Below are 27,481 nucleotides of genomic sequence, written 5' to 3'. Positions count from 1 at the left end.
ATTGCTGGGGCCCCTTAGATAATCCGATTTTAATTCTGTAAAGTGTATTAGATAGGTAGAGCACAACTTCTAAATGGTCTATTTTTTGTCCAGAAAGATTTTAAAAAATTTGAGTCGATTTTAATGAAATTTGGTAGACCATTTAAGTAAGTTATAAGAATTTTCTAAGCGAATTACTAAGGTACTAAGTGGTACCAAAGTGGTTAAGAAACATTGAATAACAACAGGCGTATTTTGCCTCCTTATTTTGTATTTATTGCTATATTGCAGAAAAGGTAATACCTTAAGACATTTTTGACCAGTCGTATTTCATACAAAAGTCAATTATCTTTATTTTATTTCTCTACGACTTTGTTCCAAAACGAACCGTTTTAAAGTTATAAGCAAAGAAAGCAGAAAAAATCGATGTTTTTCGAAATTAGTAAATATTTTAATTTTTTTATTAATGTTCCGGGCATATTTGAGAAGGAGCATAAGTCAATTATTATTACTGAAGGTGTCACCTAACTTTATCTGTAAAAATCCGAATGCCACCTCTCCCATCCAAAAACACACGTTTTTTACATATTAGTCCTGGTCTATTACGTGTTTGACTAAAATAGTTTTTGAATCCTTTCGGCAAATAGTTTTTGAACGTTAATTGACATTTGGCAAACGTAACCTATAAAATGGCAGTTGTGTACTACTATGACCTATTTTATTGAATTATTTGCCATAATGGAAGAAAATATTGAAAATGTATTAAGACGTTCACCAAAGACAATTTACTAGTTTAAGATCACAAAACATCCATAATAATTTTAACAAGACAATTCAGTCAAGTGTCAGATTTCTCAAATCCTAACAGGGTTGCCAAGCAGATTAAATTATGTGTTTATTAAGTGATAGTTTTAAAGAAAAACTAATTTTGATTACAATTTTATACATCGTTACTGCATCATTACTATATTTTTTATTCTAGTTGTCCTTGGTTCAGCTCATATGACTTTTTTTTCGTTTTTTATAATTTAGATATATGACATTTGGCAATCTTACAAATACGTAATCTCTTAATAACGTGAACCTTATTTCTACCTAAATAAGGGGATACCTTATCCGCTAATAAAGTAATACGTTATTTTTCTGTTAATGCGCATGAGCATAATAACGTATAACCGTTGATTGATAAATATAGGGGAAGCTGCGAAACCCTGTGCATTATTTTGTTCCCTTTAAAATCTGCCCGTATAGTGGCGCGCCTAGCGTAAATTTGTTGAAGCTGCCCAAGAACAAGCACTTACTTCACGTGGTCCGTATTCAAAATTTTAACGCAGCAGTCGCTATCATATTAATCTGTATTAATGCCTGTATTAATTTTAGTTTGTTTTTTTTTTTCTGCAAAAATGTTGAAAATATAAATTGACTATAGAGTTTTTTTCACTAGTCTTGACCTCACAAGTAAATACTTTTCGAGTTATTTGCGCGTGAATATATTCATTTTTCAAAAAAAGTACGTTTTTAGACGGATTTTCGCTAATAACTCAAAGAGGAAGTATTTAACCAAAAAAATATTCATAGCAAAAATACATCAAAAAATGAAAAAAATGTTTTAATATGACATATGAAGTCGTAGACCCAGTGAGAGCAGAGTTTTAGCTAATGAAAAGTAGGTTCTTATTCATCAAATTCCAAATTGAATATTTCTACGCGAAATAACCAAAAAATTAAGCACCCCCCTATATATATTTATCAATCAACGGTATAACGTTTAACGTTACTGAAATAAGGGGCTTAAAAATTCTAATAATTAAATAGCTTGGTGGCGTAAAAGCTTTTTTTTGTAGAGGATTAGTTTAGCAACAATCAAATTGTTAATTAAAAATTTACGGTCGCAATAATAACCAGAATAATTATGATACATCAGGATAACTATGATTTTCGTATAATTTCGTAAACGAAACGCACTGCACCTATCTGGCACGTTTTACAGAATTGAAATTGAACTATTTGAGCGGTCTCACGAATGTTTTAAAGTTATAAACAACTTTTTGGCTTAATAGAGCCAAATAGAATATCTCGACAACTATTAGATTAAATAAAATTAACAAAACGGCATTGGAAAGGATACTTGGGATCATAGCTACGAAATAAAAACTCGTATTGAAAAAGCCAGAAGCTCTTTTAACAGTCTTAGGAAGATTCTGTTCAACTTAACTTTAAGCATCAATATACGCATAAGAATTCTCAGATGTTACGTCTTTAGTGTCCTCTACGTCGTAGAAAGCTGGAGTCCTACAGAAGATGCCATATAACGATTAGAGGCATTTGAAATGTGGTGCTCCCGACGTAAAATGAGGGTCTCATATACTTCGTCTAATTTGCTTACCGTTGCACGTCATCCGCGTCATAGCCTGTGACGTCACATGATACCAACACGAAATATTTAGGCGGTAGGTGTGTTCTTTTTTAGAATCATTTTGTCTAGTACAGTGGAATTACAGCCACTAGACATATTTTATTATATACGGGTAGAAATAATATTTGAAGGTTTCTATTAATGTTAACCTAAAGAAATACACAATAATATGTTTCATTTAATTTGTATAAATTAATTATAAAGCGTTTTTATGAAACACATTTGCTCGGATCACACTGTAACTAGAATCGAACGAAGGTGACATTTTAGAATAAATTGGTAACATTTATTTGACAGTTGCGGTGATGACACTTCATATTTGTTTATATTCTTTACTATAAGTATTTGTTTTATTATATTTACTGTTTTTATTATTTAATTTAACGTAACATTGAATATTAATTTGTTTTGTTATATAATCCACGTTTACAATAATTATGTGATCTATTTGATTTAAAATGGATTCAGGATTTTTTTATACTTTGGCAACTATGTCAACTTAGATTTCTGACATAGATAATGGCGTGCAACGGTAAGTAAATTAGACGGACTGTATATATGTACACCACACAATTAACACAACTATTCTCCAGAGGCTAAGAAAAGACAAAGAAATTATTAACACCGTAAAGAACAGAAAATTAACTTATTCGCCCACATTATGCGTAATAATAAATACCGACTTCTACAGTTAATTCTACAAAGCAAGATTGAGGGCAAGGAAGGCAATGGACGTGGACGTATATTCTGGCTGGCCAAAGAATAAGATGGGTCAATGTGGTCGTCAACATCTCTAGGAGATAGGCACATTTAGAAGAAGATTGGAAAGGACGCGGCAGGACGTATCTTTTAAAAGAAAAAAAGTTAAATTGTGAGGAGTGCTTCCTGAGATACAACCGGTCAAAGTTGACCGGCATTTTCGACGAAGCTATAAATAATAGGATGGTAATCTTCGAACTGTTACCGTTTTATTTGGGTCCTCTTTCTACATATAAATTTTCATATCTTTAAGCCTTTTAACGTTCAAAATACAAATATTCTGATTTGAAAGCTGTATAATTATTTAAACAATTTTAAACAAATTTAAAATTTAAGTAAATGAACTATTTTTAATGGGAAATAAGCCACAATTTTACTAAAAAAATGATTTTATTAACGTTTCGACGTCCATATCGGATGCCGTTATCAAAATATTTTATGTATTACAACGGCATCCGATTTGTACGTCGAAACGTTAATAAAATCATTTTTTTAGTAAATTTGTGGCTTATTTCCCATTAAAAATAGTTAATTACAAAAATGACACAAGAAAATAGCTTCAGAACAACATTAAGTAAATTAATTTATTATAACAAAACTAAAGCATTTTTGGCATTTAGTAATGCGTTGGTTCGGTGGCCCTACTCGAGTTACTTCGGATTAAAAAAAAGTGAAGAAAATTGCTCTAGAGAAGTCGAGCAAATACTATAAATACATATTATACTAAATATTATAAATATTAAATAAATACAGGGTGAGTGGGGAGGAATGTGCCAAACTTTAAGAGTGTATAATATACGTAAAAATAATCAAAAATAACTCATAATATGTTGTTATTCGATTTTTATTTGTTTCCGAGATACGGGATGTTAAAAACTTTTTCTTACAAACTGACGATTTATTTATTGCTCCAAAACCGTTTGAGGGTTGCAAATGAAACTTTGTTGGGTTTTAATACATGGTTATTGCGCATGTTTTGACATACAATTAGGAATTTTGGCGCGCGTACGGGTAAGGATCTGAAATTTTTTAAAGAAATAAAAGTAGTACGCCAATGAGATATTTCAAATTCAAAATCATTTTTGAATTCCCTGTTCAATTTGTGATAAAAAATCTATCTTCCCATTTTTTCATACGACGCCGACGCTTCGTTTTGATGCAAAAAAAAATAAAATATCTTAACGCATCCAAAGTATTCGAAATAAGTTTCTACACATTCATATAGAAACTTCGTCGAAAACTTTGTAAGCGTTAAGATGTTTTATTTTTTGCATGAAAACCAAGCGTCGCATGAAAAAATGGGAAGATAGATTTTTTATCACAAATTAAACGAGGAATTCAAGAAATATTTTTAATTTGAAATATTTCAGTAGCGTACCATTTTTATCATTAAAAAATTTCAGACTATGACCCGTACGCTCACCAATGGTGAATATAAAATTCTTAATTGTTTGTCAAAACATGCGCAATAACCATGTCTTAAAACCCACCAAATTTCATTTGCACACCTCAACCGGTTGTAGAGAAATTAATAAATCGTCAGTCTGTAAGAAAAATTTTAACATCCCGTATCTCGGAAACAAATAAAAATCGAATAACAACATATGAGTTATTTTTGATTATTTCTACGTATATTATACAGTCTTAAAGTTTGGCACATTCCTCCCCACTCACCCTGTATACATATAAATACTATAAATACTAAAAATTATATTTTCTTCAAAATAGTTTTTGATTAGGATTTTGGTATTTTTGGTATTTTTCACGTAATACCGATCGTTTTTATAGTCCATTCTTTCACGGTTTCTGCTCTAAATTTTAAAGAACCACTTGGATTGACATGAAATTTGGCATACGTATAGCTTACATGTCAAAGAAAAAAAGTGATATTGTGCCGGTGTGTGCTTTTGCCCTGGGGGTGACTTTCACCCCCTTTTGGGGGTGAAAAAGTATATGTCCAAAATAAGTCCATAAATGGGTAAACTGACTAATTTTAAGTAACTTTTGTTCTATAGAGCTTTTTCGCCAAGTCAACACTTTTCGAGTTATTTGCGAGTGAATATGTTCATTTTTCAACAAAATAACTACATTTTTATACGATTTTTCGCAAATAACTCAAAAAGTAAGTATTTTGTCGAAAAAAATGTTCTTAGCAAAAATATAGCTTATAAAAAAGTAAAAAAAAACGGTGTACGCGTTAGGTCTCTGGATCTCGTAGAGCCAGAGTTATAGCCAATGAAAAATAGATTCATATTCACCAAATCTCAAGTAAAAGATTTCGACGTGAAATATCCAAAAAATTAAGCACTTTTTGGGGAAAACCCATTATAACTTTTTTAAAGTGTATAAGAAAAGCTTTATTTCTGTTTTTACAAAAAGTTTCTAGCATTAAATTTAAGCAAGTTACGCTCAAAATAAAGTTGGCCCCTTTTGTTTTTGCAAAAAACAATCGGGAAGACCACCCCTAATTAGCAACTTAAATGAAATTAATCGTTACCGCTCCACGAATTATTTTACTTATGTTGTCTTTATATGATCTGTAAGTTTTATCGATTCAAAGTGCTTATTTTTGAAAAAATTTGGTTTCAAAGTAAAATTTTTAAAAATTTAAATTTTGAAAAATATGCTTTTTTCAAAATAACTTAAAAATTGTTAGAGATACCAAAAATCTCGAAAAACAAAAAAAAGTCAGATTTGCTTTTCTGAATATCATGTATTTTTTCTTTTTCTTTTAGACAAAAATTGATTAAGATTTGGTGTTTCTAAATTTTCATACATTCGTGATCAATGACTCGTTCAACCCCTTTTAACTACAGCCCTTTCAATAATAAGGACTTTGAGCCGCTGAAACTTACAGATTATATAAACAATATATATACGAGTCAAGAAACTTGTGAAGTCGTAACGATTAAGTTCATTTAAGATACTAATTAGGGGGTGATTTTCTCGATTTTTTTACCAAAACCAAAAGCTACTAACCTTATTTTGAGCGTAACTTGTTTAATTTTGATGCTAGAAATTTTTTTTATAAAACAAAAATGATGTGTTTTTAAACACTTTAAATAAGTTGTAATAAGTGTTCCCCGAAATGTGCTTCATTTTTGGTTATTTCACGTTAAAGTATTCCATTTGAAATTTGACGAATATGAACCTATTTTTCATTAGCTATAACTCTGCTTCTACTAGGTGTAGAGACGTGATATATACACCATTTTTTTTTTAATTTTACAGGCTATATTTTTGCTAAGAATCTTTTTTCGACAAAATACTTACCATTTGAGTTGTTTGCGAAAAACCGTCTAAAAGCGTGGTTATTTTGTTGAAAAAATGAACATATTCTCTGCCAAATAACTCGAAAAGTATTGACTTAGTGAAAAAACTCTATAGAACAAAAGTTACTTAAAATTAGCCGGTTTATCCATTTCCTGACTTTTTTTGGATGAATATTTTTTCACCCCCAAGAGGGGGTGAAAACCACCCCCAGGCAAAAGCACATATCGGCACAATATCACTTTTTTTCTTTGATTTGTTAGCTATGTGTATGCCAAATTTCATGTCAATCCAAGCGGTTCTTTAAAATTTAGAGATTTTGCAATATTTTACCGTTAAAGAACGGACTATTATTATAATATATTTTATGAGTCTCTTGAAGATATGAAATTTTGTATGTAAAAAGACGACCGAAATAAAAAGGTAAAGGTTCGAAAATTACCATCCTATTGTTTATGACTTAATCGCAAATGCTGGTCAACTTTGACCGATTGTATCTCAGGAACCACACCTCGCAATTTAACTATTTCTTTTAAAAGGAGCGTCCTGCCGCGTCCTGTCCAATACCGTTTTCTTAATTAGATTTAATCTAATAGTTGCCGAGATATTATATTTGTTTGTTAACCAAAAAATTTGTTTATAACTTTAAAACATTCCTGAGGCTACTCAAATAGTCCAGTTTCAATTCTGTAAAGTACGTTAGATATAGTGTCTTTTTATACGAAAATCATAGTTATTCTGTCGTATCATAATTGAGCGGATTAGATGCTAAGGGGCAGGCACGGATCTAGAAATTCATAATAGGGGGGTCTATACTTACTTACTGATCGTTTGAAAATAAGAGTTGACAGAAAAACACAATAAATAATAAAACAAATGCTTATAGACTAAATACAATAGGGGGGTCCATGGACCCCTTGACCCCCTCTGTATCCGCGCCTGCTAAGGGGTACAAGTGACAAAATATTGTAAACTGAGTTAAGTGCACAAAATAATACTAGATAGTACTAAAAATTTAGTGGCAAAGAGACACAGGTGAATTAAACTACTGTGGCGACATATCGCAGGTTCTAGTTTGATTACTGACGAAATATTTAGAAACAGTTTGCGGCAAACAGGTATAATTTCACTTGTATTCCTTTGCCTGTAAGGTGTTGGATATTATCTTTGGTGAATCGTTTAGTATCTTTGCAAATCAAGCCCTTAAAAAGTATTCAAAATAAGTGAAATAATAACACAACAAGTACCAAGTAATTTTTTATAAATAAAAACGTTTAATTTTTTACGATTTTTTTTATTTTAGTTTAAGAATTTAAGAAATTCGTAAGGTACTTAAGTGGCAAAGAGAAACAAGTGCAAAATTTGAAGCAGAGGGGTACAAGTGCGAACGTTTTTTTCCAAATTTCAAATATTTTGAATGGAAATAAATACTATCTTTACAAAAGCTTTTACAATTCGATACATAAAAGGTATAAAATTAATTCAGAATAAGTCCATAAGTGATTAATTCGCTGTAGAATTTACTATATAAATTTAACTTTGACTTCGTTTTTCTCAATTAAACCATTTTGTCACTTGTACCCCTTAGCATCTAATCCCCTCAATTATTCTGGTTATTATTGCGACAGTAAATTTTTAATAAACAGTTTAATTGTTACTAAACTATCTGTCAGATTGTCGCCGGCTTCCGGAAATATAATCTACTATAAACAAGCTTTTATGTCACCAAGCTATTTAGTTATTGATAAATAATTACTTCTTAAAATTTTAGTTGAAAATTAAAGATTTTGTTGGGAAAACCCGGATTTTCCGAGGAAAATTTTCGTCGAAAAAAATGCAATCTTAAGATTTGATTCGATCCAGCATTAAAATAGCTGGTAAATAACTTGACAAAAATGACATTTTTCGATAATCTGCCCAGACTATAAACAACTTTGGAACAATCTCATTCTCACCTTTATTTACATTTTAGGAGCTCCAAGCGGTAGAGATGGCAGCGCTTCCAGTTATGGCAAAACTCCAGCATACGCGGGTAACCAGACTCCTTTGTACAGAGATTCTGGCAACAAAACTCCCATGTGCGATTCTGGGTCTCGTACCCCCTTGCATTATGGTTCAATGACTCCGATTCACGACGGTTCTAGGACACCAAATGCTAGTTCAGAATGGGATCCTGCGGTCTCTGGTAATACTTATCCATCACCAGGATATACTCCTAGTAAGTACAGTTTTTTATATATTATATACCTACTCTTTTTCACCTTACTTTTCTCTTCCTTATGTGTTAACTACCATTTTTTTGGTGGTCTTGTATTCTCTTTTTAAGTGTCAGAATTATCAGCTGGTCTGTCATTTACTACTTGTTAGTCAAGTAAGGTGAAAACAAATTTTTTAAAAGGCTAACGTCCCTAAAACGGGGTTGAGATTTTAATCCGCTTAAAACCCGAAATGGTTGCGTTGCCCGAACTCGGAACAGTTAGAAATGGTTGATATTCGAAGGCGCTGTTGCCAAATCTACGAAATGAAACTAAATTTGGTTTTTTCTAGTATTAATTGAAAATTTGTTATCGTATATTTATTTTAAATATCGTATAATAATTACAAGACATGTTAATAGAGGATCAGAAGTCATACTCAAATCAAATTATAGTACAAATATAAATTCGGAGGAGAGGAATATTCCCGAATATACTCAGTTCCGTTTTGTTCGCGGAAGCAAATAGATCAGATGCATTCATGAATGGGATGGTTTGGACATATCAAAAGAATGTTATATGTTTAATATTTCTCAATGCAAATTACTGTTTTGCCGACTTAAAAGTGGAAGAATATGTGTTTGATTTCAAGAGAGAGATGGTTTGGTTATATCAAAAGAATGTTATATATGTTTAATATTTCTCAATGCAAACCATTGTTTAGCTAACTTAAAAATGGAAGAATTTGTGTTTGAATTCATGAAAGGGATGGTTTGGACATATCAAAAGAATGTTATATATGTTTAATATTTCTCAATGCAAATTACTGTTTTGCCGACTTATGAGAGAACTTATAGCCTATTTAAAATCTGAAAAATGCGAAAATGCGCATTTTTGAGGCTTAAAAACTTGCAAAACTTGAGGCAAAAATGGATTTTTGATTTACATGTTTACTCTGATTGGAGTACGAAGGGAACCATTCCCGTTGGAACTTTACCGCGCTGAGCAGATGGGACGTGAATTATAAATTGTAAAATTCCCTCATCGTCCTTAGTCTCAGCATCCGTTATGGCTTGCAAATTGTAGAAGCCTCGGAGGTGTTACCAGAGAAGGTTCCCATTGTTTTCAATCTGGTAGGATGTAGAGTAACATTTTTGGATGTTGTTTTATGTGCTATTAGATTGAAAACTTTGTTTTTTGGAAACTTATTTGTTTATTTTCGAGATTACTATTTACCTTTTTTTGTTTTTTTAAATTTATTTATTACCATTCTATATTTATCTCTGTTTAATGTTGAGTCGATCAATCTCCTCAATAGTGAAAAAAGATTAAACACTTCAATAAAATAACTTTATAAAATACGTCCACGGGATAATAGCCATTTCCTACTTATTACCACTGACAGTACGTATCAACGATACTACACATCGACGTGCGTTTCACTTTATATTTTGATTTAACTTGTTTGAAAATAAATCGTGACGGACGGGAAAAGATAAAATGGAACAACTGTATACCATTTTTAAATAATTCTTACACGCTGAAATATTGAATTGATTTATCCTAAAATTATCCAATAAATAATTAATTTGACGTAATACCACAATAGTATTTATTGTATTTTTTTTATTTAGGTACTCCAGGCTATCAAGCCAACGGTCCATATACGCCTCAAACACCTGGTACAATGTACGATGGCAGCTACAGTCCATATCAGGCGAGTCCTGGATATCAAAGCGCCATTTCCACTCCCAGTCCCGGAACCGGATACGGCCAGTCTCCTGCTTCTAGCAACAATCCGTACAGCACTCCCAGTTCTGGGTATAGCCCGAACATGCCGTACAATCCTCAAACTCCCGGTGCAGGTCTGGATGTGCTACCTATGACTGATTGGCATACCGTCGATATTGAGGTTAGTTTTTTAATTATTCAATTCTACTGTCGGTATTCTTATATGTTATATATTTTTATGTTGTATGGGTTAAATGTAAATTGTGACCCTGATGAAGAGATAATAACCAGGCCCCTGATTCTAATTCAAATTTCGACTCAAAACAAGTCGCAATCAATATGGCGACGTTGAAATGCGACTGTGCGAGCCTTGTGGATTTTAGTTGAACTAACGAAATGATGTCATGAAATAGCGACTTATCGAAATTAGTTGCGACTCCAAAAAAGTGGTTGATATTATAATTTCGAGTCGAAATTATCGTGACACGGACATGAATGAATGGCCGAAAGCGAGGTTAGGTTTAGTTTATTTAGGAGATGTGTTTTGTTTGTTTCTTGCAAGGAAAACTAAAGCAAAAGGTATTAATATGGCTGGGTTTTATGGAAATTTGCTGGTTTTGGAGGAATTAGATAGAATGGTATTAAATTAGAAATATAATAATTGAGAATGTTCACAACGTGAATTATCAACTCAATGAAAGATGTAAATTGTAAGGTAATAATCTGGGAAACTTAGTATAAAACAAGGAAAATTATGTACCAGCTATTTTATTGCTGGACATGCTGGAATCAAATCTTAAGATTTCATATATTAGTAATATAGCTATGCAAAGTCCGCAGAAAGTGTGCTATTTGATTTATAAACAAATTAGCGCTCCGAAATTTTTGTTTCAATTGTTGCTCCGTAACTCGGAAGATTTTAACGTTAAACCAAAAACACTCACATAAAAATTCACTGTAATTTAATTGTGCACATAGATATTTTTTTCAATTTCCTTCGGCGGAAATTTTCCTCGGAAAATTCGGGTTTTCCAAACAAAATCTTTAATTTTCAACTAAAATTTTAGGGAAGTAATTATTTATAAATACTTAAATAACTTGGTGACATAAATCTTTTTTGTTATGAGTGTCTTGAAGATATGAAAATTTGTGTGTACAAAGAGGACCGGAATAAAAAGGTAATGGTTCAAAGATTGAAATTCTGTTGTTTATAACTCTGTCGCAAATGCCGGTCAAATTTGACCGGTTATACCTGGAACCCTTAGAGCATGGAAAATTTTTTCTCTCTCTGGAGAACTATCACGCCATCTCTTTTTCGAACGGAAGTGAAGCCGTATTTTAATACGGTTGGTTCTCATTGATGTTTGACACCACTAGTTTTATTAGTGATTTTTGTGCGATTTCTGAGTGAAAACTAGCAATTTTTTTAACTCTTTAAAATGGTGATGTGTTCGGCTTACGGTTGTAAAAGCGACAGCAACAGGAAATAAGTGCGAATTACATTTTACAGGTAAATAAATATTTCTGTTATGTGTGCGTAGATGAAAATTCAATAAATACTCCTATATTCTTAGATATTGCCTCTTAAATGGTTAATAATTTGAAAATTAACACTTCAATGTACCTTATTACCAGGGATGGGCGGTGTCGATAATGTCATGTCGACAATTCGATTGTCGACATGTCGACAATCATGTCGATGTCGAGTGATTTAAAGTTGTTGCCAATGTCGACAATGTCGAGTATGTCGACAATTAGCAAACGATCAGAATGACGTTCCGTGCGCACTAATTTGAAATTTTAGGTTAATCTGGCTGCGCTGACTTATTGAAAAAGTATGCATTAATGTTTCAACAAGTTGCAAAGAGACCAAATAATCTCAAACTTTTGAAACTTTTAACCTCACTATTAACTTGCGATTGTCAAATTCATAGGATATTCCATAATTGTTTGATTGCAGGTTTTTCAAGTGTAAATGAATTTTAAATAGATTCATATAGAGACAATTTATTATGTGCAAACCTCATGATAGAGTAATGCAATGTAATGAATCTAAAATATTACCATATAGATGCAAAACCAGAAAAAACCAGCAAAACAAATTTTCATAGATTTTTAATTTTCTATCGTTACTCGTAAACTCGTAACATTTACAGAAAGGTTTAAAAAAATTAAAAAGAAACGTAAACCTAAACGTCAGTAAACGAGGTAAGATTCAAAACCACAATCAAACATATCTCAGTACATTGAAACCTTACCTTGTTTCCTAACATTTCGTTTACTTTTTTTTAAATTTTACTAACTCTTTATTATAATAATTATAGTATAATAATTACTGAAACAGTGTTGAATCTCTTCGTGCTTTGGCAGAGACTGCATAATAAAAACATTACAACATTTTGCGGTTTTGCTAATTTTTAACCAAAGAAAACATTTAACCAATAATACATCAAATAGTTGTACTTTCCCCGTCCATATCTACAATTTCTTCCTCGTCCAGGTCATAACTATTTTTATCAGGATACTCTCCCTTTAATGAAACATAAATATGTACCAATTTCTTGGAATTAGTGAACGTTAATCTATTTCTTATCAGACTGTGAATGTGTCCCCAATTTGAAAAGAATCTCTCGATTTGAGCTGAGGAGGCTGGCATTTTTAGAAGTCTAAGAGCCATTTTAGCAAGAATTGGGCATTCCAGTTTGACCACTCGCCAAAATACTAGAGGCTTTTCAACTCCTTTTTCCCAAAGTGTTGAGAATATTCCTGAAATTGTAAACCTAATATATTAAAAATCAAAAGAGCGATAATTTTGTCTGAAAGACTTACCCGATTTAGTGTTAAATTTGTCCCATTCTTCTATGCCCTGATTGCACCACTTTCTGAGTAAGAACTGAGTTATTATACCAGTGTGCTCTGACGTAAGCTTGGAATTTTCATATTTCGGATGCAGATAGTACGCAGTTAATGCGTACACGTTTAACGCCATTTGTTGTCTGTGTTTCAATTTTTCTTTAAGGTTATCTGGCAGATTCAAATTGAGCCACAGATGAACGGCATCTGCTACAGATGTGTCAGATTTCTGACAAACATTGATCAGATTACAAATGGGTTCATAAATTTCTATGTTCTGTTGAATCTCATCCACAAATTCATCGTTGAAGATTAATTCCTTGACTTTCGGCTTAATCTTTTTTTTCGTTACAGCGGCTACTTGTTTCATATATACCAGATTTTCTAGGAGACTTTCGAAAGAATCTCGGTAAGAGCACCATCTTGTTTCGGCCGGCAATTTGATTCTGCGCCCTCCCTTATCAACTATCATTTTTTCTAAATCTGGTTGCTTAAATTCTTTGAGGACAATGACCACATTGTCGACTAACTTTTTATCCAGCACGTCTTTGGCTAAAAGGTTGCCGGTGTGGCTACTGCACGTAGAGTGCCACATGTTGTGCTTGAGGAGGGATCCCATTTTAATCATTGCACTAGCATTATCCGAAACTATACCGTACGCATCTACATCGTATTTTTCTTTTGCAATTTTTTTAGATTCTGTTATTATTTCGGCAAGTTTTTCTCCAGTCTCAGACTCCGTGGTTAAATCCCAAGCATCAAGAAAGGCATTTTTTCCGTCTGCACTATGCAACATTGTCACAACCGTTTTAGAATTAGTAGATGAGTTTTTCCAACCGTCACACAAAATGACTGACTCGGTTTCCACTTTTTTACGTGAAATCTCAATACAGTCTTCATAGCACTTATTTAAAAGCGATGTACAAAGTTTTTTCCGGCCAGGAATTTTGTCTAAATAAGCAGGACGGATCGTTTTTATAAAATTTTTAAAGAGAGGTGATTCTACCACAGTAAATGGTAAGTTACAGCCGAATATAAATTTGGCTAGTGCAGTGCTTATCTTCTCCTCTTCATACTCTTGTAATATGTCCATATAGTCGGTGATTTTCTTTGATTTTTTGGCTGGTCTAGCTTGAGATGTAGCGAATAAATTTCTTTTATTCGTGCTTGTGTAGCTTGTGCTGGAGGAAGTTGGAGTACTTAAGTTAGTCAAATTACTACTCTCAGTATCAGTAGTTGATAACATCATATTTTCAACAATACTATGAGTGCCTTGAATTGCTACACCATTGTTTTCTTCCAATTCCAATAAGGCGGCATCGGTATCTAATGAATTTTCTATAATTCCATCTAGCATGTTTTCAGGTGAAGTTCCAGTCACAATAGCTAGCGAACCATCTTCCATAACTTCGTAACTACCGTTCGTTGTATTCTAAAATTCAAAATAAAAAGAAACTCTAAGGTGACTAAATATGAAGGGCGGATCTACGGACACCCTGTATACAGAAGTTGGCATAGATACAGCGTTTTGTACTTAATTCAATAGGCCAATCCGTTTTTTGCCGTAAAATACTAAACTTGGTGTTTTTTAAATGGGACACCCTGTATATAGAGATGCAACAACGTGAAAACCTCAGAATACAAATTCTGGGGTGAAAACTGATGCAATTTATGTCCCCTTCCGAATTCGAATTAAATAGTAATCAAGAAATCTACAATAATATATAGTGCGTTATTTTCACTTCTTGCCGTTAGATGGCTATACGGTTTTTGACGCCATGTTTTCTCCAATATACTACTACCGAAATGGTGATCCATGCGTTGTTGAGTTATGCGGCTCCGAACACATTTTACGATTCATTTTTATATTATAGATAAATGTAATTTCAAAAAGTTCCCCCCAAAATTTTTTCTAGATCCGCCCCTGCTAAATATGTAGTAGAACATACGTCCTATATACTCACTTGTGGATTAACTGTAGGTGTAAAACCTGTGTCTGAGCCAGTATTTTCGTATATCGAAACATGCGACATTTCATTATTGGATTGATTACCATTGCCACGATCTAACTTGCAGACGTTTCTTAAAATGAAAGTACGGGACGGGGTTAGTTATCAGCCGATACAAATATCAATTTCAGAGAATAAATCTCTATAGCTATCCAGCTAAAATTAATTAAAATATTTCTTCTTACCTGTGACTTTGCAATCTTGCTGCAGCTGTATTTTTTATCACATTTCCACATACACAACATTTAGCCGCGTGCTTTCCTTCTATCTTTAATACTTTGAATGATAATATATCATAGTTTTTATTCAGTTTTCTGCCACTCATTTTGATTCTGATCAGATCAGATCACATTCAAAGTTTACAACTGAATAATTTCATAACATAACCTCACTTTTTTCCATTATGGACACGTTGCTGACATTGTCGACATTGTCGACATTGTTGACACGTTCTCGACATTGTCGACACGTCTGTGTCGACAATTAAAGTCGACGTGTCGATGCCCATCTCTGCTTATTACATAATTAAAATTACATCGTTAAGTTATAAAATGAGAAAAATTTACATGTAAAATTAAAAGTAACATAAAAAATCAGCATTTTACCAGTGGTGTAGGTACGAAACGGTACGAAATAAATGAAATTATAAAATATATTGTGGCAACTTCGAAAATGGAATTAATAGCGTATATTGTTATTACATATTATTGACTTTTTTTGTTGTTAAACATTTTATTGCTTGATTTTACTTTGTTTATATGTAAAAAAAAATATTTAAGAGCACAGGCGCAAATATTTTACGGCTATCTCTACTTTTTCTTTTTTTACACGGCAAATTATATGTAAACAAACAAATGAAATAGAGAATGCGGAAAAATCCCCTTACGAACAATTCACACATCCACTACTTCGGGCTGGGAAATTTTTTTTGAATAGAATCGAAGATCCAAACACCAGCTCTTAGAAATGTGTTTCGCTCTCTTCAACCTCTATGGGCTCATCGGTGAAGATGAGAGGTTGAATATCTTCAGACACATTCCAATCAAAAAACAACATTCGAGACCTAGACATAGCAGGAACGTAAATCTACGCCCAACCTGACAATGCCATTCTCAAGTTTTAATTCCCTAATTACTTTAGAGTAAGTAAGATAATGTTTATGAAAAAACAAAAGATGTAGTATGTAGTATATATATATAAATATAGTATATATATATATATATATATATATATATATATATATATATATATATAAATAAATATAGTATATATATATATAAACAAATTATATGTAGTAAAGTTTTCACTGGTATGGATACGTACATATAGTATTTTTACTACAAAAGCGATATTACGTAGGTCAAAATTTTTGACGTAAGAGAACTGTCAAAACATGAGAATGTGACTTTTCATTATTGCCATGTTTATTATAAACATGCCATGGCAATAATGAAAAGTCACATTCTAATGTTTTGACAGTTCTCTTACGTCAAAAATTTTGACCTACGTAATATCGCTTTTGTAGTAAAAATACTATAAACATTACTTGACAATGACATTGTCACCATTAACTTGAGATGACTTTTGAATGTTCTTGGATAACCGTTACTTGTATCATCGCTTAAATTATTAATTCAATTAATTAATATGATAATTTTTCACTAACTATGTATTCAGTGATTATAATAATTTATATACTATGCCATAAAAGATAATACTTAATCGAGAAAAGAGGAAAAGTGATTTTTTTAATAATATATTGTTACTATGGAACGCTTAGATAAATTTTGAATATCTTTAACAACAAAATGCTTATATCACAATATATATCCTGGTGTAGTCTCTGCTTGGGATCTTCCATAAATAATAAACAATAAATACATTTTTTATTAATTTCACGTCTTAAGGCCGCGTTCCACCATCAAATAATTTGATCAAACTGGTTTGAGCAAACTGAAAGTGACAGTTAGTGACGTCACATCCTGAGTGTTCATTGTGGATAATAATGAAAAATTTTAATTTTAAATAAAGTACAAACAAGTTAGACAACTCAATACAAAAAATTTGATCAAACTAGACTGATAGTGAGAGCACAGATTTTTAGAATTTCAAAAAAACTGCAATTGTGACGTCACTTTGACGTACTTCCTCAAGTACGTCAAGTTTGCTCAAACTGTTTGATCAAATTATTTGATGGTGAGACGCGGCCTTTAAATTCTTTAGCCAATACACTATCAATATTATTTAATAAACAACTCAAGATAACGAGCGATACACAATTATTGGATCAAAGCTAGCCGTGCAAAAAATTACGTATGTCTTGCTTTAATCTAAATTTTTATCAATTAATTTTGATTAACGTTATAAAACATAAAAAATCAGTCAAAGCCTTTAACACAGAACTTTAATCTAAAATAAAAAGAATTAACACAATTATAAGTAACAATAATAAATAAAATCAAACAGGATGCTGTATATGTCCACCACCAACATCTCTACATAACCTACCTTTTCTTGTTAAGTTGACGTGCACTGCAAAGTTGACGTAAACTGGAAAGTAGTATATCTGAATTAAGAACAGACATGCACTGTATATCTATCTCTGTCGTTGAGAGCCACCTATGGTGACAATAATTTTGGATCAAACGTTATTATTATTCCTAAAGCCGTGCCAAATATCTAAAATTGCCGCTGTCTTGTCAGCACATTCTGTTCGACTGAGTGCGTTGTACGACAAAGATAGCGAATATACAATTTGGAAAATATTACCACTGACATGGTGTTCATTTTTTTCCAATAGGGCTTTTCATAGATTGTCATTTGTTTCGAGCTGCTGTCATGTGTCACATAATATTAATATATCTACGTCATACGTCTTTGGTTTGTATTATTGTTATATACCAATAAAGTATGTCGTAGATATATTAATATTATGTAACACACGACAGAAGCTCGAAACAAATGACTGTGAATGAAAAGCCCTATAGGGCTTTTCATCGATTGGCATTTGTTTCGAGCTTCTGTCATGTGTCACATAATATTAATATATCTACGTCATACGTCTCTAGTTTGTATCATTGGTATATACCAATAACGTATGACGTAAATATATTAATATTATGTGACACATGACAGAAGCTCGAAACAAATGACTGTGAATGAAAAGCCTTATACTGAAAAAAGTAATACTTTTGAAAAATTTAAACGTAGAATGAAGGACTAAATTATTACCGAGGGCTGAAAGTCCCTCAGAATAAATAAAAAGTTTCTTTTGAATAAGATCTTTGAAAATAAAAATCACACTAAATTGTCTCTTGGTTTTTCACCCCTGTAACTTTTTTCTCAGAATTCGAAAAAATAAATCCTATTTAAATATAGTATTGGAGCCGAAATTTTGCGACCTATGTGAAATAAAGATATCTATCATAAATCAATAATTCAAAAAGTTTGCTTTCGTCACATCCCCTAATTCCTAATCCTGTTTAATTTTGAGTGGGTATAAAAGTTCAACATACTAAAATACTGTTATTTGTTTCAATCTTTCTATGTAAGCCATGCATAATATTGTGTAATTAATAAAAATAGAAAATTGAACTAAACCTACGAGCAATATTATTTAATTATGTAGTTTTATATAGTTTCTTCTGGCCTACGCGATACGCCACTGGCACTCGTGTTTGGTTCTAACTTGGTTTTGGCTTCAGTTTCGTTCTCGTTGCGGTCACTCCAGGGAGAGGGTAAAAGATTTTCCATACTCTAAGCTGGAACCACTCAATTCGATTTTTTTTTCTTCGAAGAAGCCGTGCCCTTTTCAACAGCGTTAACTTAATTTAATTTAATCTGATATTATCTGAGGGGTTCCATTTGTTTATAAGCCAAAAAATTGTTTCTTTATAACATTCCTGAGCCTGCTCAAATAGTCCAGTTTCAATTCTGTAAAGTACGTTGAATGGGTATAAGCTTTTTTATACGAAAATCATAGTTATTCTGGTGTATTATCTTTCTGGTTATTATTTCGACCGAAATTTTTTAATTAACATTTTAATTATTGCTATACTATTGGTTAGATTGTCGCCGGCCTCCTGATATATAATCTACTAGGTATAAAAAATCTTTCATGTCACCAATTTATTTAATTTTTGATAAATACACTGGGGTGCAAAATTAACCGGACCCCTTAAGAGGATCGGTACGTATTTTCGGCTGCAATGCTATTCAAATGGGGATTCATTTTTTTCGAATCCTGAGAAAACTAATAAGTATTTTTGAAAAATTTAAACGCAGAATGAAAGATTACGTTATTAGCGAGGGCCGAAAGTCCCTGAGAACTTCTATAATGTTTATTTTAATAAGTTACAGGGGTGAAAAACTAAGAGAAAATTTAGTGTGATTTTTAATTTCAAATATATCATTCAAAATAAACATTTTATTTATTCTAAGGGACTTTCGGCCCTCGGTAATAATTTAGTCTTTTATTCTGCGTTTAAATCTTTCAAAAATATTTATTGGTTTTTTCAGGATTCGAAAAAAATGAACACAATGCTGTGGTAATATTTTCCAAATCTATCTTTGTCTTACAACGCACTCAGCCGAATATAATATTGTCAGCATAATATATTGTCAGTCAGACACTGACAATCAGTGACAATTTTAAATATTTGACATTGCATCGGGAATATGTTGAGTTATTGATTAAATATTATTAATATAGTGTATTTGATAAATAATTGATTTAAGACGTGAACTTAATAAAAAGTTATTTATTGTGTATTATTTGAGGAAGATCCAAGCAGAGAATACATCAGGATAATATATTCTGTGATCCAAGTATTTTGTTGTTAAAGATGTTCAAAATTGTAAGCGTTCCATAAAAATATATTATTAAAAAATCACTTTAACACTTTTCCTCATTTCTCGATTGAGTATTAGTCTTTGTTGTACAAATAAATTATTACAATCACTGAATACATAGTGAAAAAATTATCACATTTATTAACTGAATTAATAATTTGCAACTATAAAAATAACAGTTATCCAAGAACATTCAAAACCCATCTCTTTAAATTAATGATGACATTTTCAAGTAGAATGACATTCTAGTAATGTTTCCATATCCATACCAGTGTGAATTTTACTACACGTAATTTGCCGTGTAAAGACAGAAAAAGTAGGGATACACGTAAAATATTTGCGAATTATGTACCCATAGCCTTAAAAATGGGTCATTTTTGATGTCTCGAATTTCTTGAACCTGTTGTCCGATTTAAGTGATTTTTTTGACATATTATAGCCTTATTCTTTAACAATATCTCTGTAAGAGTATTGTTGCTAAGCAGTTAAATTTTCATTGTATACCGGGTGTACCAATCAAACGGTGTTTTTTCTCAAAGTTCGCATCACCCTGTGGTATATTCTAGCATTTGTAAAATACTGAAATTAAAATCCAACTATAGCCTCATGTTTTCTCAACATTTTGTTTTTTGATTCATTCGCTTACATTAGACCATAAAAAAGTTAGGTACTTTAACAACTAGCCATGTTTTTCATCAATACAGGGTGTTTTTTTAAAATAAGTATGGCAAACTTTAAGGGGTAATTCTACATGAAAAAATAATGACAGTTTGCTTTATAAACGGCATGTCCGCAAATCCTTCGTTTCTGAGATAGAGGGTGTTGAAATTTTTCTTACAAACTCAAGATTTATTTATTGCTTTAAAACGGATTGAGATATGCAAATGAAATTTTGTGGGTTTTAAGATTTTTTTATTGTACATTTTTTGACATACAAGTAAGAAATTAACATTAACCATTGGCGCCCATACGGGTAATATGAGCCGTCATATTACCCGCATGCGCGCCAATGGTGAATATTAAATTCCTGCTTGTATGTCAAAAAATGTACAATAAAAAAATCTGAAAACCCACAAAATTTCATTTGCATATCTCAACCGGTTTTAAAGCAATAAATAAATCTTCACTTTGTAAGAGAAATTTCAACACCCTCTATCTCAGAAACGAAGCATTTGCGCACATAGGTTTATAAAGCAAACTGTCATTATTTTTTCTTGTAGAATTACTCCTTGAAGTTTGATATACTTATTGAAAAACACCATGTATTGATGAAAAACATGGCTAATTGTTAAAGTACCTAACTTTTTTACGGTCCAACATAAGCGAATGAATCAAAAAACAGAATGTTGAGAAAACATGAGGCTATAGTTGGGTTTTAATTTGAGTATTTTATAAATATTTCACAGGGTGATGCGAAGTTTGAGAAAAAATAGTTTCATTGGTACACCCGGTATACAATGAAAATTTACCTGTTTAGCATCAATATTATTACGGCGATATTGTTAAAGAATAAGGCTATAACATAATAAAAAATCACTTAAATCGGACAACCGGTTTAGAAAATTTGAGACATCAAAAATGACCGATTTTTAAGGTGTCCGGTTAATTGCACCCCAGTGTAATTACTTTCCTAAAATTTTAATTGAAAATTGCAGATTTTTTTGGAAAACTCGGATTTTGAGAGTAAAATTTTTGTTGAAGGAAATCGGAAAAAAATAACTGCAGAACTAAATTGCGGGGAATTTTTATTTGAGTGTTTTTGGTTTAAAGGGAAATCTTAGGAGTTACAGAGCACTAATTGAAAAAAAAAGAAGATTTGGGAGTGCTAATTTGTTTATAAATAAAATAACACACTTTCTGCGGACTTGTCATACCCCATATTACTAATATATGCAATCTTAAGATTCGATTTTAGCAATAAAATAGCTGGTAAATAACTTTTCCCAAAATGACATTTTTTCGATAATTTGCCCAGACTATCAACAAACGTTGCGGTGGTTGCATAGCCAATAAATCCAATAAACAGAAGGACCAACCCAAATTCTGAGCAGTTCAAAATGATAACGTTAATATCCCCAGTTGGAACTAATTTCGAAATGCCTAAGAATCGCTATAAATTGCATATGTCATGGCAGAGTCGAAATTAAATTGCGACATCGAAATGAATTAGAATCAGGCCCCAGGATCGAAATATCACGTAAGGCTTTTATAATCTGGGAACCAGTTTTATGTAACAGAAACCTGTCGGTGCATATTCGCAAAATCGTCCTGAAATGTTATATGTGGTTGTGAGACATGGATGTTAAAAACCACAATGCTAAACAAATTAGAAGCAATTGAATTGTGGTGCTATCGACGGATCCTAAAGATTTCGTGGGTTTCACACACTTCAAATGCAACGCAACTTCCAAATGATGAATTCAGAACGTCTGCTCATTAACATCATAAAGAGGAGAAAAACAGAATACTTCAGCGATATAATTAGAGGACCTAAATACCATCTACTTCGCCTTATAATACATGGAAAAGTGGAGAGAAAGAGATGGATTGGACCAAAGAAACTTTCATGGTTGCGTAATATTAGACAATGGTGTGGTTCCACAGTAGAAAAATTATTTTGCGATTCAGCCGATAGATATAGGTTTCAGGAAATTGGAAAAACATTATGACAGCCAACGTCTGCATACGGACATGGCATCTGAAGAAGAAGATCATTCTGTCACATGTCGTTAAACCTTTATACCAGTGGGACATATTTCCGACCTGTATAAATCTTTAAATAATTTGAAGTTGCACTCTTTTGCAGACGACACACAACTGTATTTCTCTTTTGAACCTAACTGTAAATCAAGCGTCACAAAAAATAAATCAGGATTTGGAATCTATTTGTACTTATTCCACTAGACATAATCGTAAACTAAATGCTAAAAAATGTAATTCTTTGTTATATTGTTCAAAAAATTATAAAGCCGCTGTTCAGGATAACTTAAAACTAATTATAAAAAATGAACCTCTAAACAATGTTAATAGTTGCAGGAACTTAGGAGTCATATATGACTGTACGCTACGATTTCAAGAGCATGTGACACTTTTAGTAAAAAAGTGCTATTTAGTTATGCGCCAACTGTATAGAAGTTAAGGCATTTTAAACTTTAAATTGCGTAAGTTACTTTGTGAAACTATGGTAATGTCAATTCTTAATTACGGGCTCTTGGTATTTTATCCGTGCTTAGATCAAGTTACGAAATTAAGGTTGCAAAAAATTCAAAATAATTGTTGCAGATTTGTCTTTGGCATAAGAAAATATGATCGTGTATCATGCAAAATAAAGGAACTTCAATGGTTAACCATAGATAATTTATACAAATATCACCTCGCCTCTTTGATATATCAAATTATTTCGTCGTCAAATCCTACTTATTTAAGGAACAAATTAATATTTCGTGGAGATGCTCATAATCTGGATCTGAGATATCCTCATAGTCTTATGCTGCCAAGATATAGACTAGCTATTTTCCAGCGATCGTTTACTTACAATGCTGTTTTAGTGTTTGATAGTTTAATAATAAATTTAAGAGGTACATCTCTTGATTGCATGAAGCGGCATTATAGGAAATTTTTACTACAATCGCAGTAACGTTATTATTACATATTATACAGGGTGTCCCGAAAAGATTGGTCATCAATTATACCACACATTCTGAGGTCAAAAATAGTTCGATTGAACCTAACTTACCTTAGTACAAAGGTGCTCATAAAAAAAGTTACAGCCCTTTGAAGTTACAAAATGAAAATAGATTTTTTTCAATATATCGAAAACTATTAGAGATTTTTTATTGAAAATGGACATGTATCATTCCTCTGTCAGGAGCATCTTAAAACAAAATTATAGTGAAGTTTGTCCACCCCATAAAAATTTTATGGGGGTTTTGTTCCCTTAAACCCCCCAAACTTTTGTGTACGTTCCAACTAATTCATTATTGTGTATAAACACAATGTTTTTAAAACTTTTTTGTCTCTTAGTATTTTTTCGATAATCCAGTTTTTATCGAGATGCGGCTTCTTTTTTAATATATTTACATAAAAATTTTATGGGGGTTTTGTTCCTTTAAAACCCCCCAATGTTTGTGTACGTTCCAATTAAACTATTATTATGGCACCATTAGTTAAACACATTGTTTTTACAACTTTTTTGCCTCTTAGTCTTTTTTTGACAAGTTACCTTTTATCGAGATGTGGCTTCTTTTTCAAAATATACCTAAAGATGCAAATTATAAATAAATTTACAGATTATTAACAGGTCTCTATAATCGTACTTAACCATACACAAATATGTGGTGGATTCGACAAATATTCAAAATATGTCGATAAACACTGGCTTATCGAAAAAGTACTAAGATGCAAAAAAGTTTTAAAAACATTATATTTAACTGATGGTGCCATAATAATAATTTAATTGGAACGTACAAAAAAGTTTGGGGGGTTTAAAGGAACAAAACCCCCATAAAATTTTTTGTGGGGTGCACAAATTTCACTTTAATTTTTTTTAAGATGTTACTGCCATAAGAATGCCTCGTGTTCATTTTCAATAAAAAATCTTTAAGAGTTTTCGATATATGAAAAAAAAATCGATTTTCATTTTGTAATTTCAAAGGGCTGTAACTTTTTTTGTGTGTACTATTGTATATAGGTAAGTGAGGTTCAATCAACCTATTTTTGACCCCAGAATCTGTGGTATAATTTATGACCAATCTTTTCGCGACACCCTGTATAGTATATTGTTGTCGTTATTGTCACCATTATTTTTGTTTTTATTTATCATTCATATCATTTATCACATAACATCACAAATTATTTTCTTTATATTATTTTTCTAGTAGCCACATGACTATTTCTATCATTTCAATATTATATTATTATTTATGTTAAATTATAAATCACTTTATTTCTAATTATTTCAAACTAACTTTGTAAACTTGAGGTTAAGTGAAGTAGCTCTAGCTAGACTTCGCCTCATGTATCTCGTGTTTGTAAATTTTTACAGACTAAATAAAGGCAATTTATTATTATTATTATTACATATACATTGGGAATCAGTATATTTCAGTGGGCTCTTAAAAAGTAAAAAAAAACATAAGAAGATAAATAATATTCTAGAGATTATAAACACAGTATCAAATACAAACAGTAGTGACACTCTCGTCGGTGCCTTTGAAGTTTTTCAAGTCTCGTTTTGTAGAGGCAGCCATCTTGTTATTTGTTATCTGAGGTGAAAAGTTACGACCGGACTGGCTCAATGAAAAATCTTTCTGGTAATCAGAATATCTCAAATAGTATGGAGAAGAGCAGCCACAGACAAACAAGGGTGGAGGCAAAAAATAAAGGAGGCCAAGGCTCAATTTGAGCTGTAGTGCCGTAGAAGAAGAAGAATCAGAATTACTAAAAGCCCTATTGTAGGGCTTAGGGTTAAAAATATTAGACGAATTAAATAGGTCAAATAAATTATCAAATCTTTGAATAATCTCAGTAGTCCAACAGCTTCAAGAGGCAACATGATATAACTAATGTACAAGGTTAAACCAGCAGCAACTGTGCTACTACGCACCTGAGTTGCTAGTCAAACCTTCAAGATTGAAAGCCCATTGAAAGTATGCAGTAGCGCAGTGAGTTCTGCGACTTTTCGCCGGAATCTGTCGCGAAAAAATGTGTGACTTCATCAAGGTCGCAGAGTGTCATTACTGTTTGTTATATATACTGAGATATAAACGTCACTGATATGCAATTGTCAACTCTATTTTTCTTCGTTTTAAATGTAAAATATTAATATTAACGACATTAAGGGCACCCGAAGTCCCATTTAACGACAATGTTAACATTATGTCACATAGCTCTGTAACCAAAGCACTTAGATACCTAATTTTTGTGTTATTTTGAAATTAGATGTATTTTTTAGTGCCGCGTAGATTTTTGTAAAGTTAGAGTGAAAGAAACATTTATTTTAAAATTTTTTAAAATACTCTTACAAAAAAACCCAAATATGTTTAGATTTTATTATTTATTTTCAAAAACTTTTGTATATTTTTCAATAAAACTTTACGCGACACTTGATATTGTCTATATACAACTACTGTAAAAATTTGAACCTTCTATCTTCTAAGGATCCAGAGATATTTGACATCAAAAATTAAAAAACTAGTATTCGGGAAATCGCAAAAACATAAAGCACTCTAATACGCTATAAAGCTGCCGGTATATGGTAAGTTGAGTGCAGCCGTTCAAAAATCAAATAATTTTGTAACCATGGATATTTTATACTATAATGTGTTATATTTATATCGTTGGAAAGAGAAGATTTCAGAGAATAATTTTCAATCATAACCCAAAAAAACTTAGAAAATTTTATTTTCGGACTTTGGGTGCCCTTAAGACTCTGGATATCAGATATTCATATTTAGCCCGATCAAAGAACAGACAACTTTACGAAAACCTCCAAAAAAATAAAGGAAGGATGAAAGTTTGGCAATAGGTAGTTGAAATTGTCTATTATTATATAAGAAAAAGTTTACAATTTTACATCCCCTCCATTTTACAAAAATTGGGAAATACGGGATGAAAAATATTTTCTCTGGGGTGAAAAAATATACATTCAAAATATGTCCGGAATTGGATAAAATTACTAATTCCAAGTAACTTTTGTTCCATAGAGTTTTTTCACTCAATACTTTTCGAGTTATTTTCGAGTGAATATGTTCATTTTTAACAAAAAAAACATGTTTTTGGACGGTTATTCGCAAATAACTTAAAAAGTAAGTATTTTATCGAAAAAAATATTTTTAACAAAAATATAGCTTATAAAAAAGTGAAAAAATGGTGTATGATGAAGTCTGTAGACCCAGTAGAAGCAGAGTTGTAGCTAATCAAATGTAGGTTCTTCTTCGTCAAATTCGAAATCGAATATTTCAACGTGAAATAACCAAAAAACAGAGCACTTTTCGGGGAAAAGTCAATACAACTTTTTTAAAGGGTTTAAAAAAGGTTTATTTTTGTTTAAAAAAAAAAACTTTTAACATTAAAAGTAAGTGAGTTACGCTCAAAATATTGTTGGTCTTTTTTATTTTTTGGTAAAAAAATCGCGAAAATCACCCTCTAATTAGCTTCCCAAATAAAATTAATCGTTACCTTCACACGTTACTTTACTTGTCTTGTTTATATGTATTATGATCTATAAGTTTCATTGGTTCAAAGTGTTCATTTTTGAAAAAATTTGGTTTTAAAGTAAAATTTTTTTTAATTTTGAAAAAAAAAATCCATTTTTTTTCTAAATAACTTAATAATTATTAACAATACCAAAAATCTCAAAGAGTAATAAAATGTACGTTTTGCTTTTCTGAATATTTTGGATTTTTTGTTTTCTTGTT

General features: G+C 31.6%; 1 protein-coding gene across 1 annotated transcript in view; it reads left to right on the top strand.

The window, feature by feature from the left end:
- The window catches only part of LOC126881206 (transcription elongation factor SPT5), a 103,437-nt gene that overhangs the window by 57,905 nt on the left and 18,051 nt on the right, over positions 1 to 27,481 (top strand). The window contains exons 13-14 of the mRNA XM_050645309.1: positions 8,397 to 8,642; positions 10,254 to 10,531. Of these exons, the coding sequence (XP_050501266.1) occupies positions 8,397 to 8,642; positions 10,254 to 10,531 (524 nt within the window). The remainder of the gene's footprint in view (positions 1 to 8,396; positions 8,643 to 10,253; positions 10,532 to 27,481) is intronic.

Source organism: Diabrotica virgifera, chromosome 3 (genome assembly GCF_917563875.1).
Source record: "Diabrotica virgifera virgifera chromosome 3, PGI_DIABVI_V3a".
NCBI lineage: Eukaryota > Metazoa > Arthropoda > Insecta > Coleoptera > Chrysomelidae > Diabrotica > Diabrotica virgifera.
The sequence above is the reverse complement of the archived record's forward strand: the minus strand, read 5'-3'. Positions and strand labels throughout refer to the sequence as shown.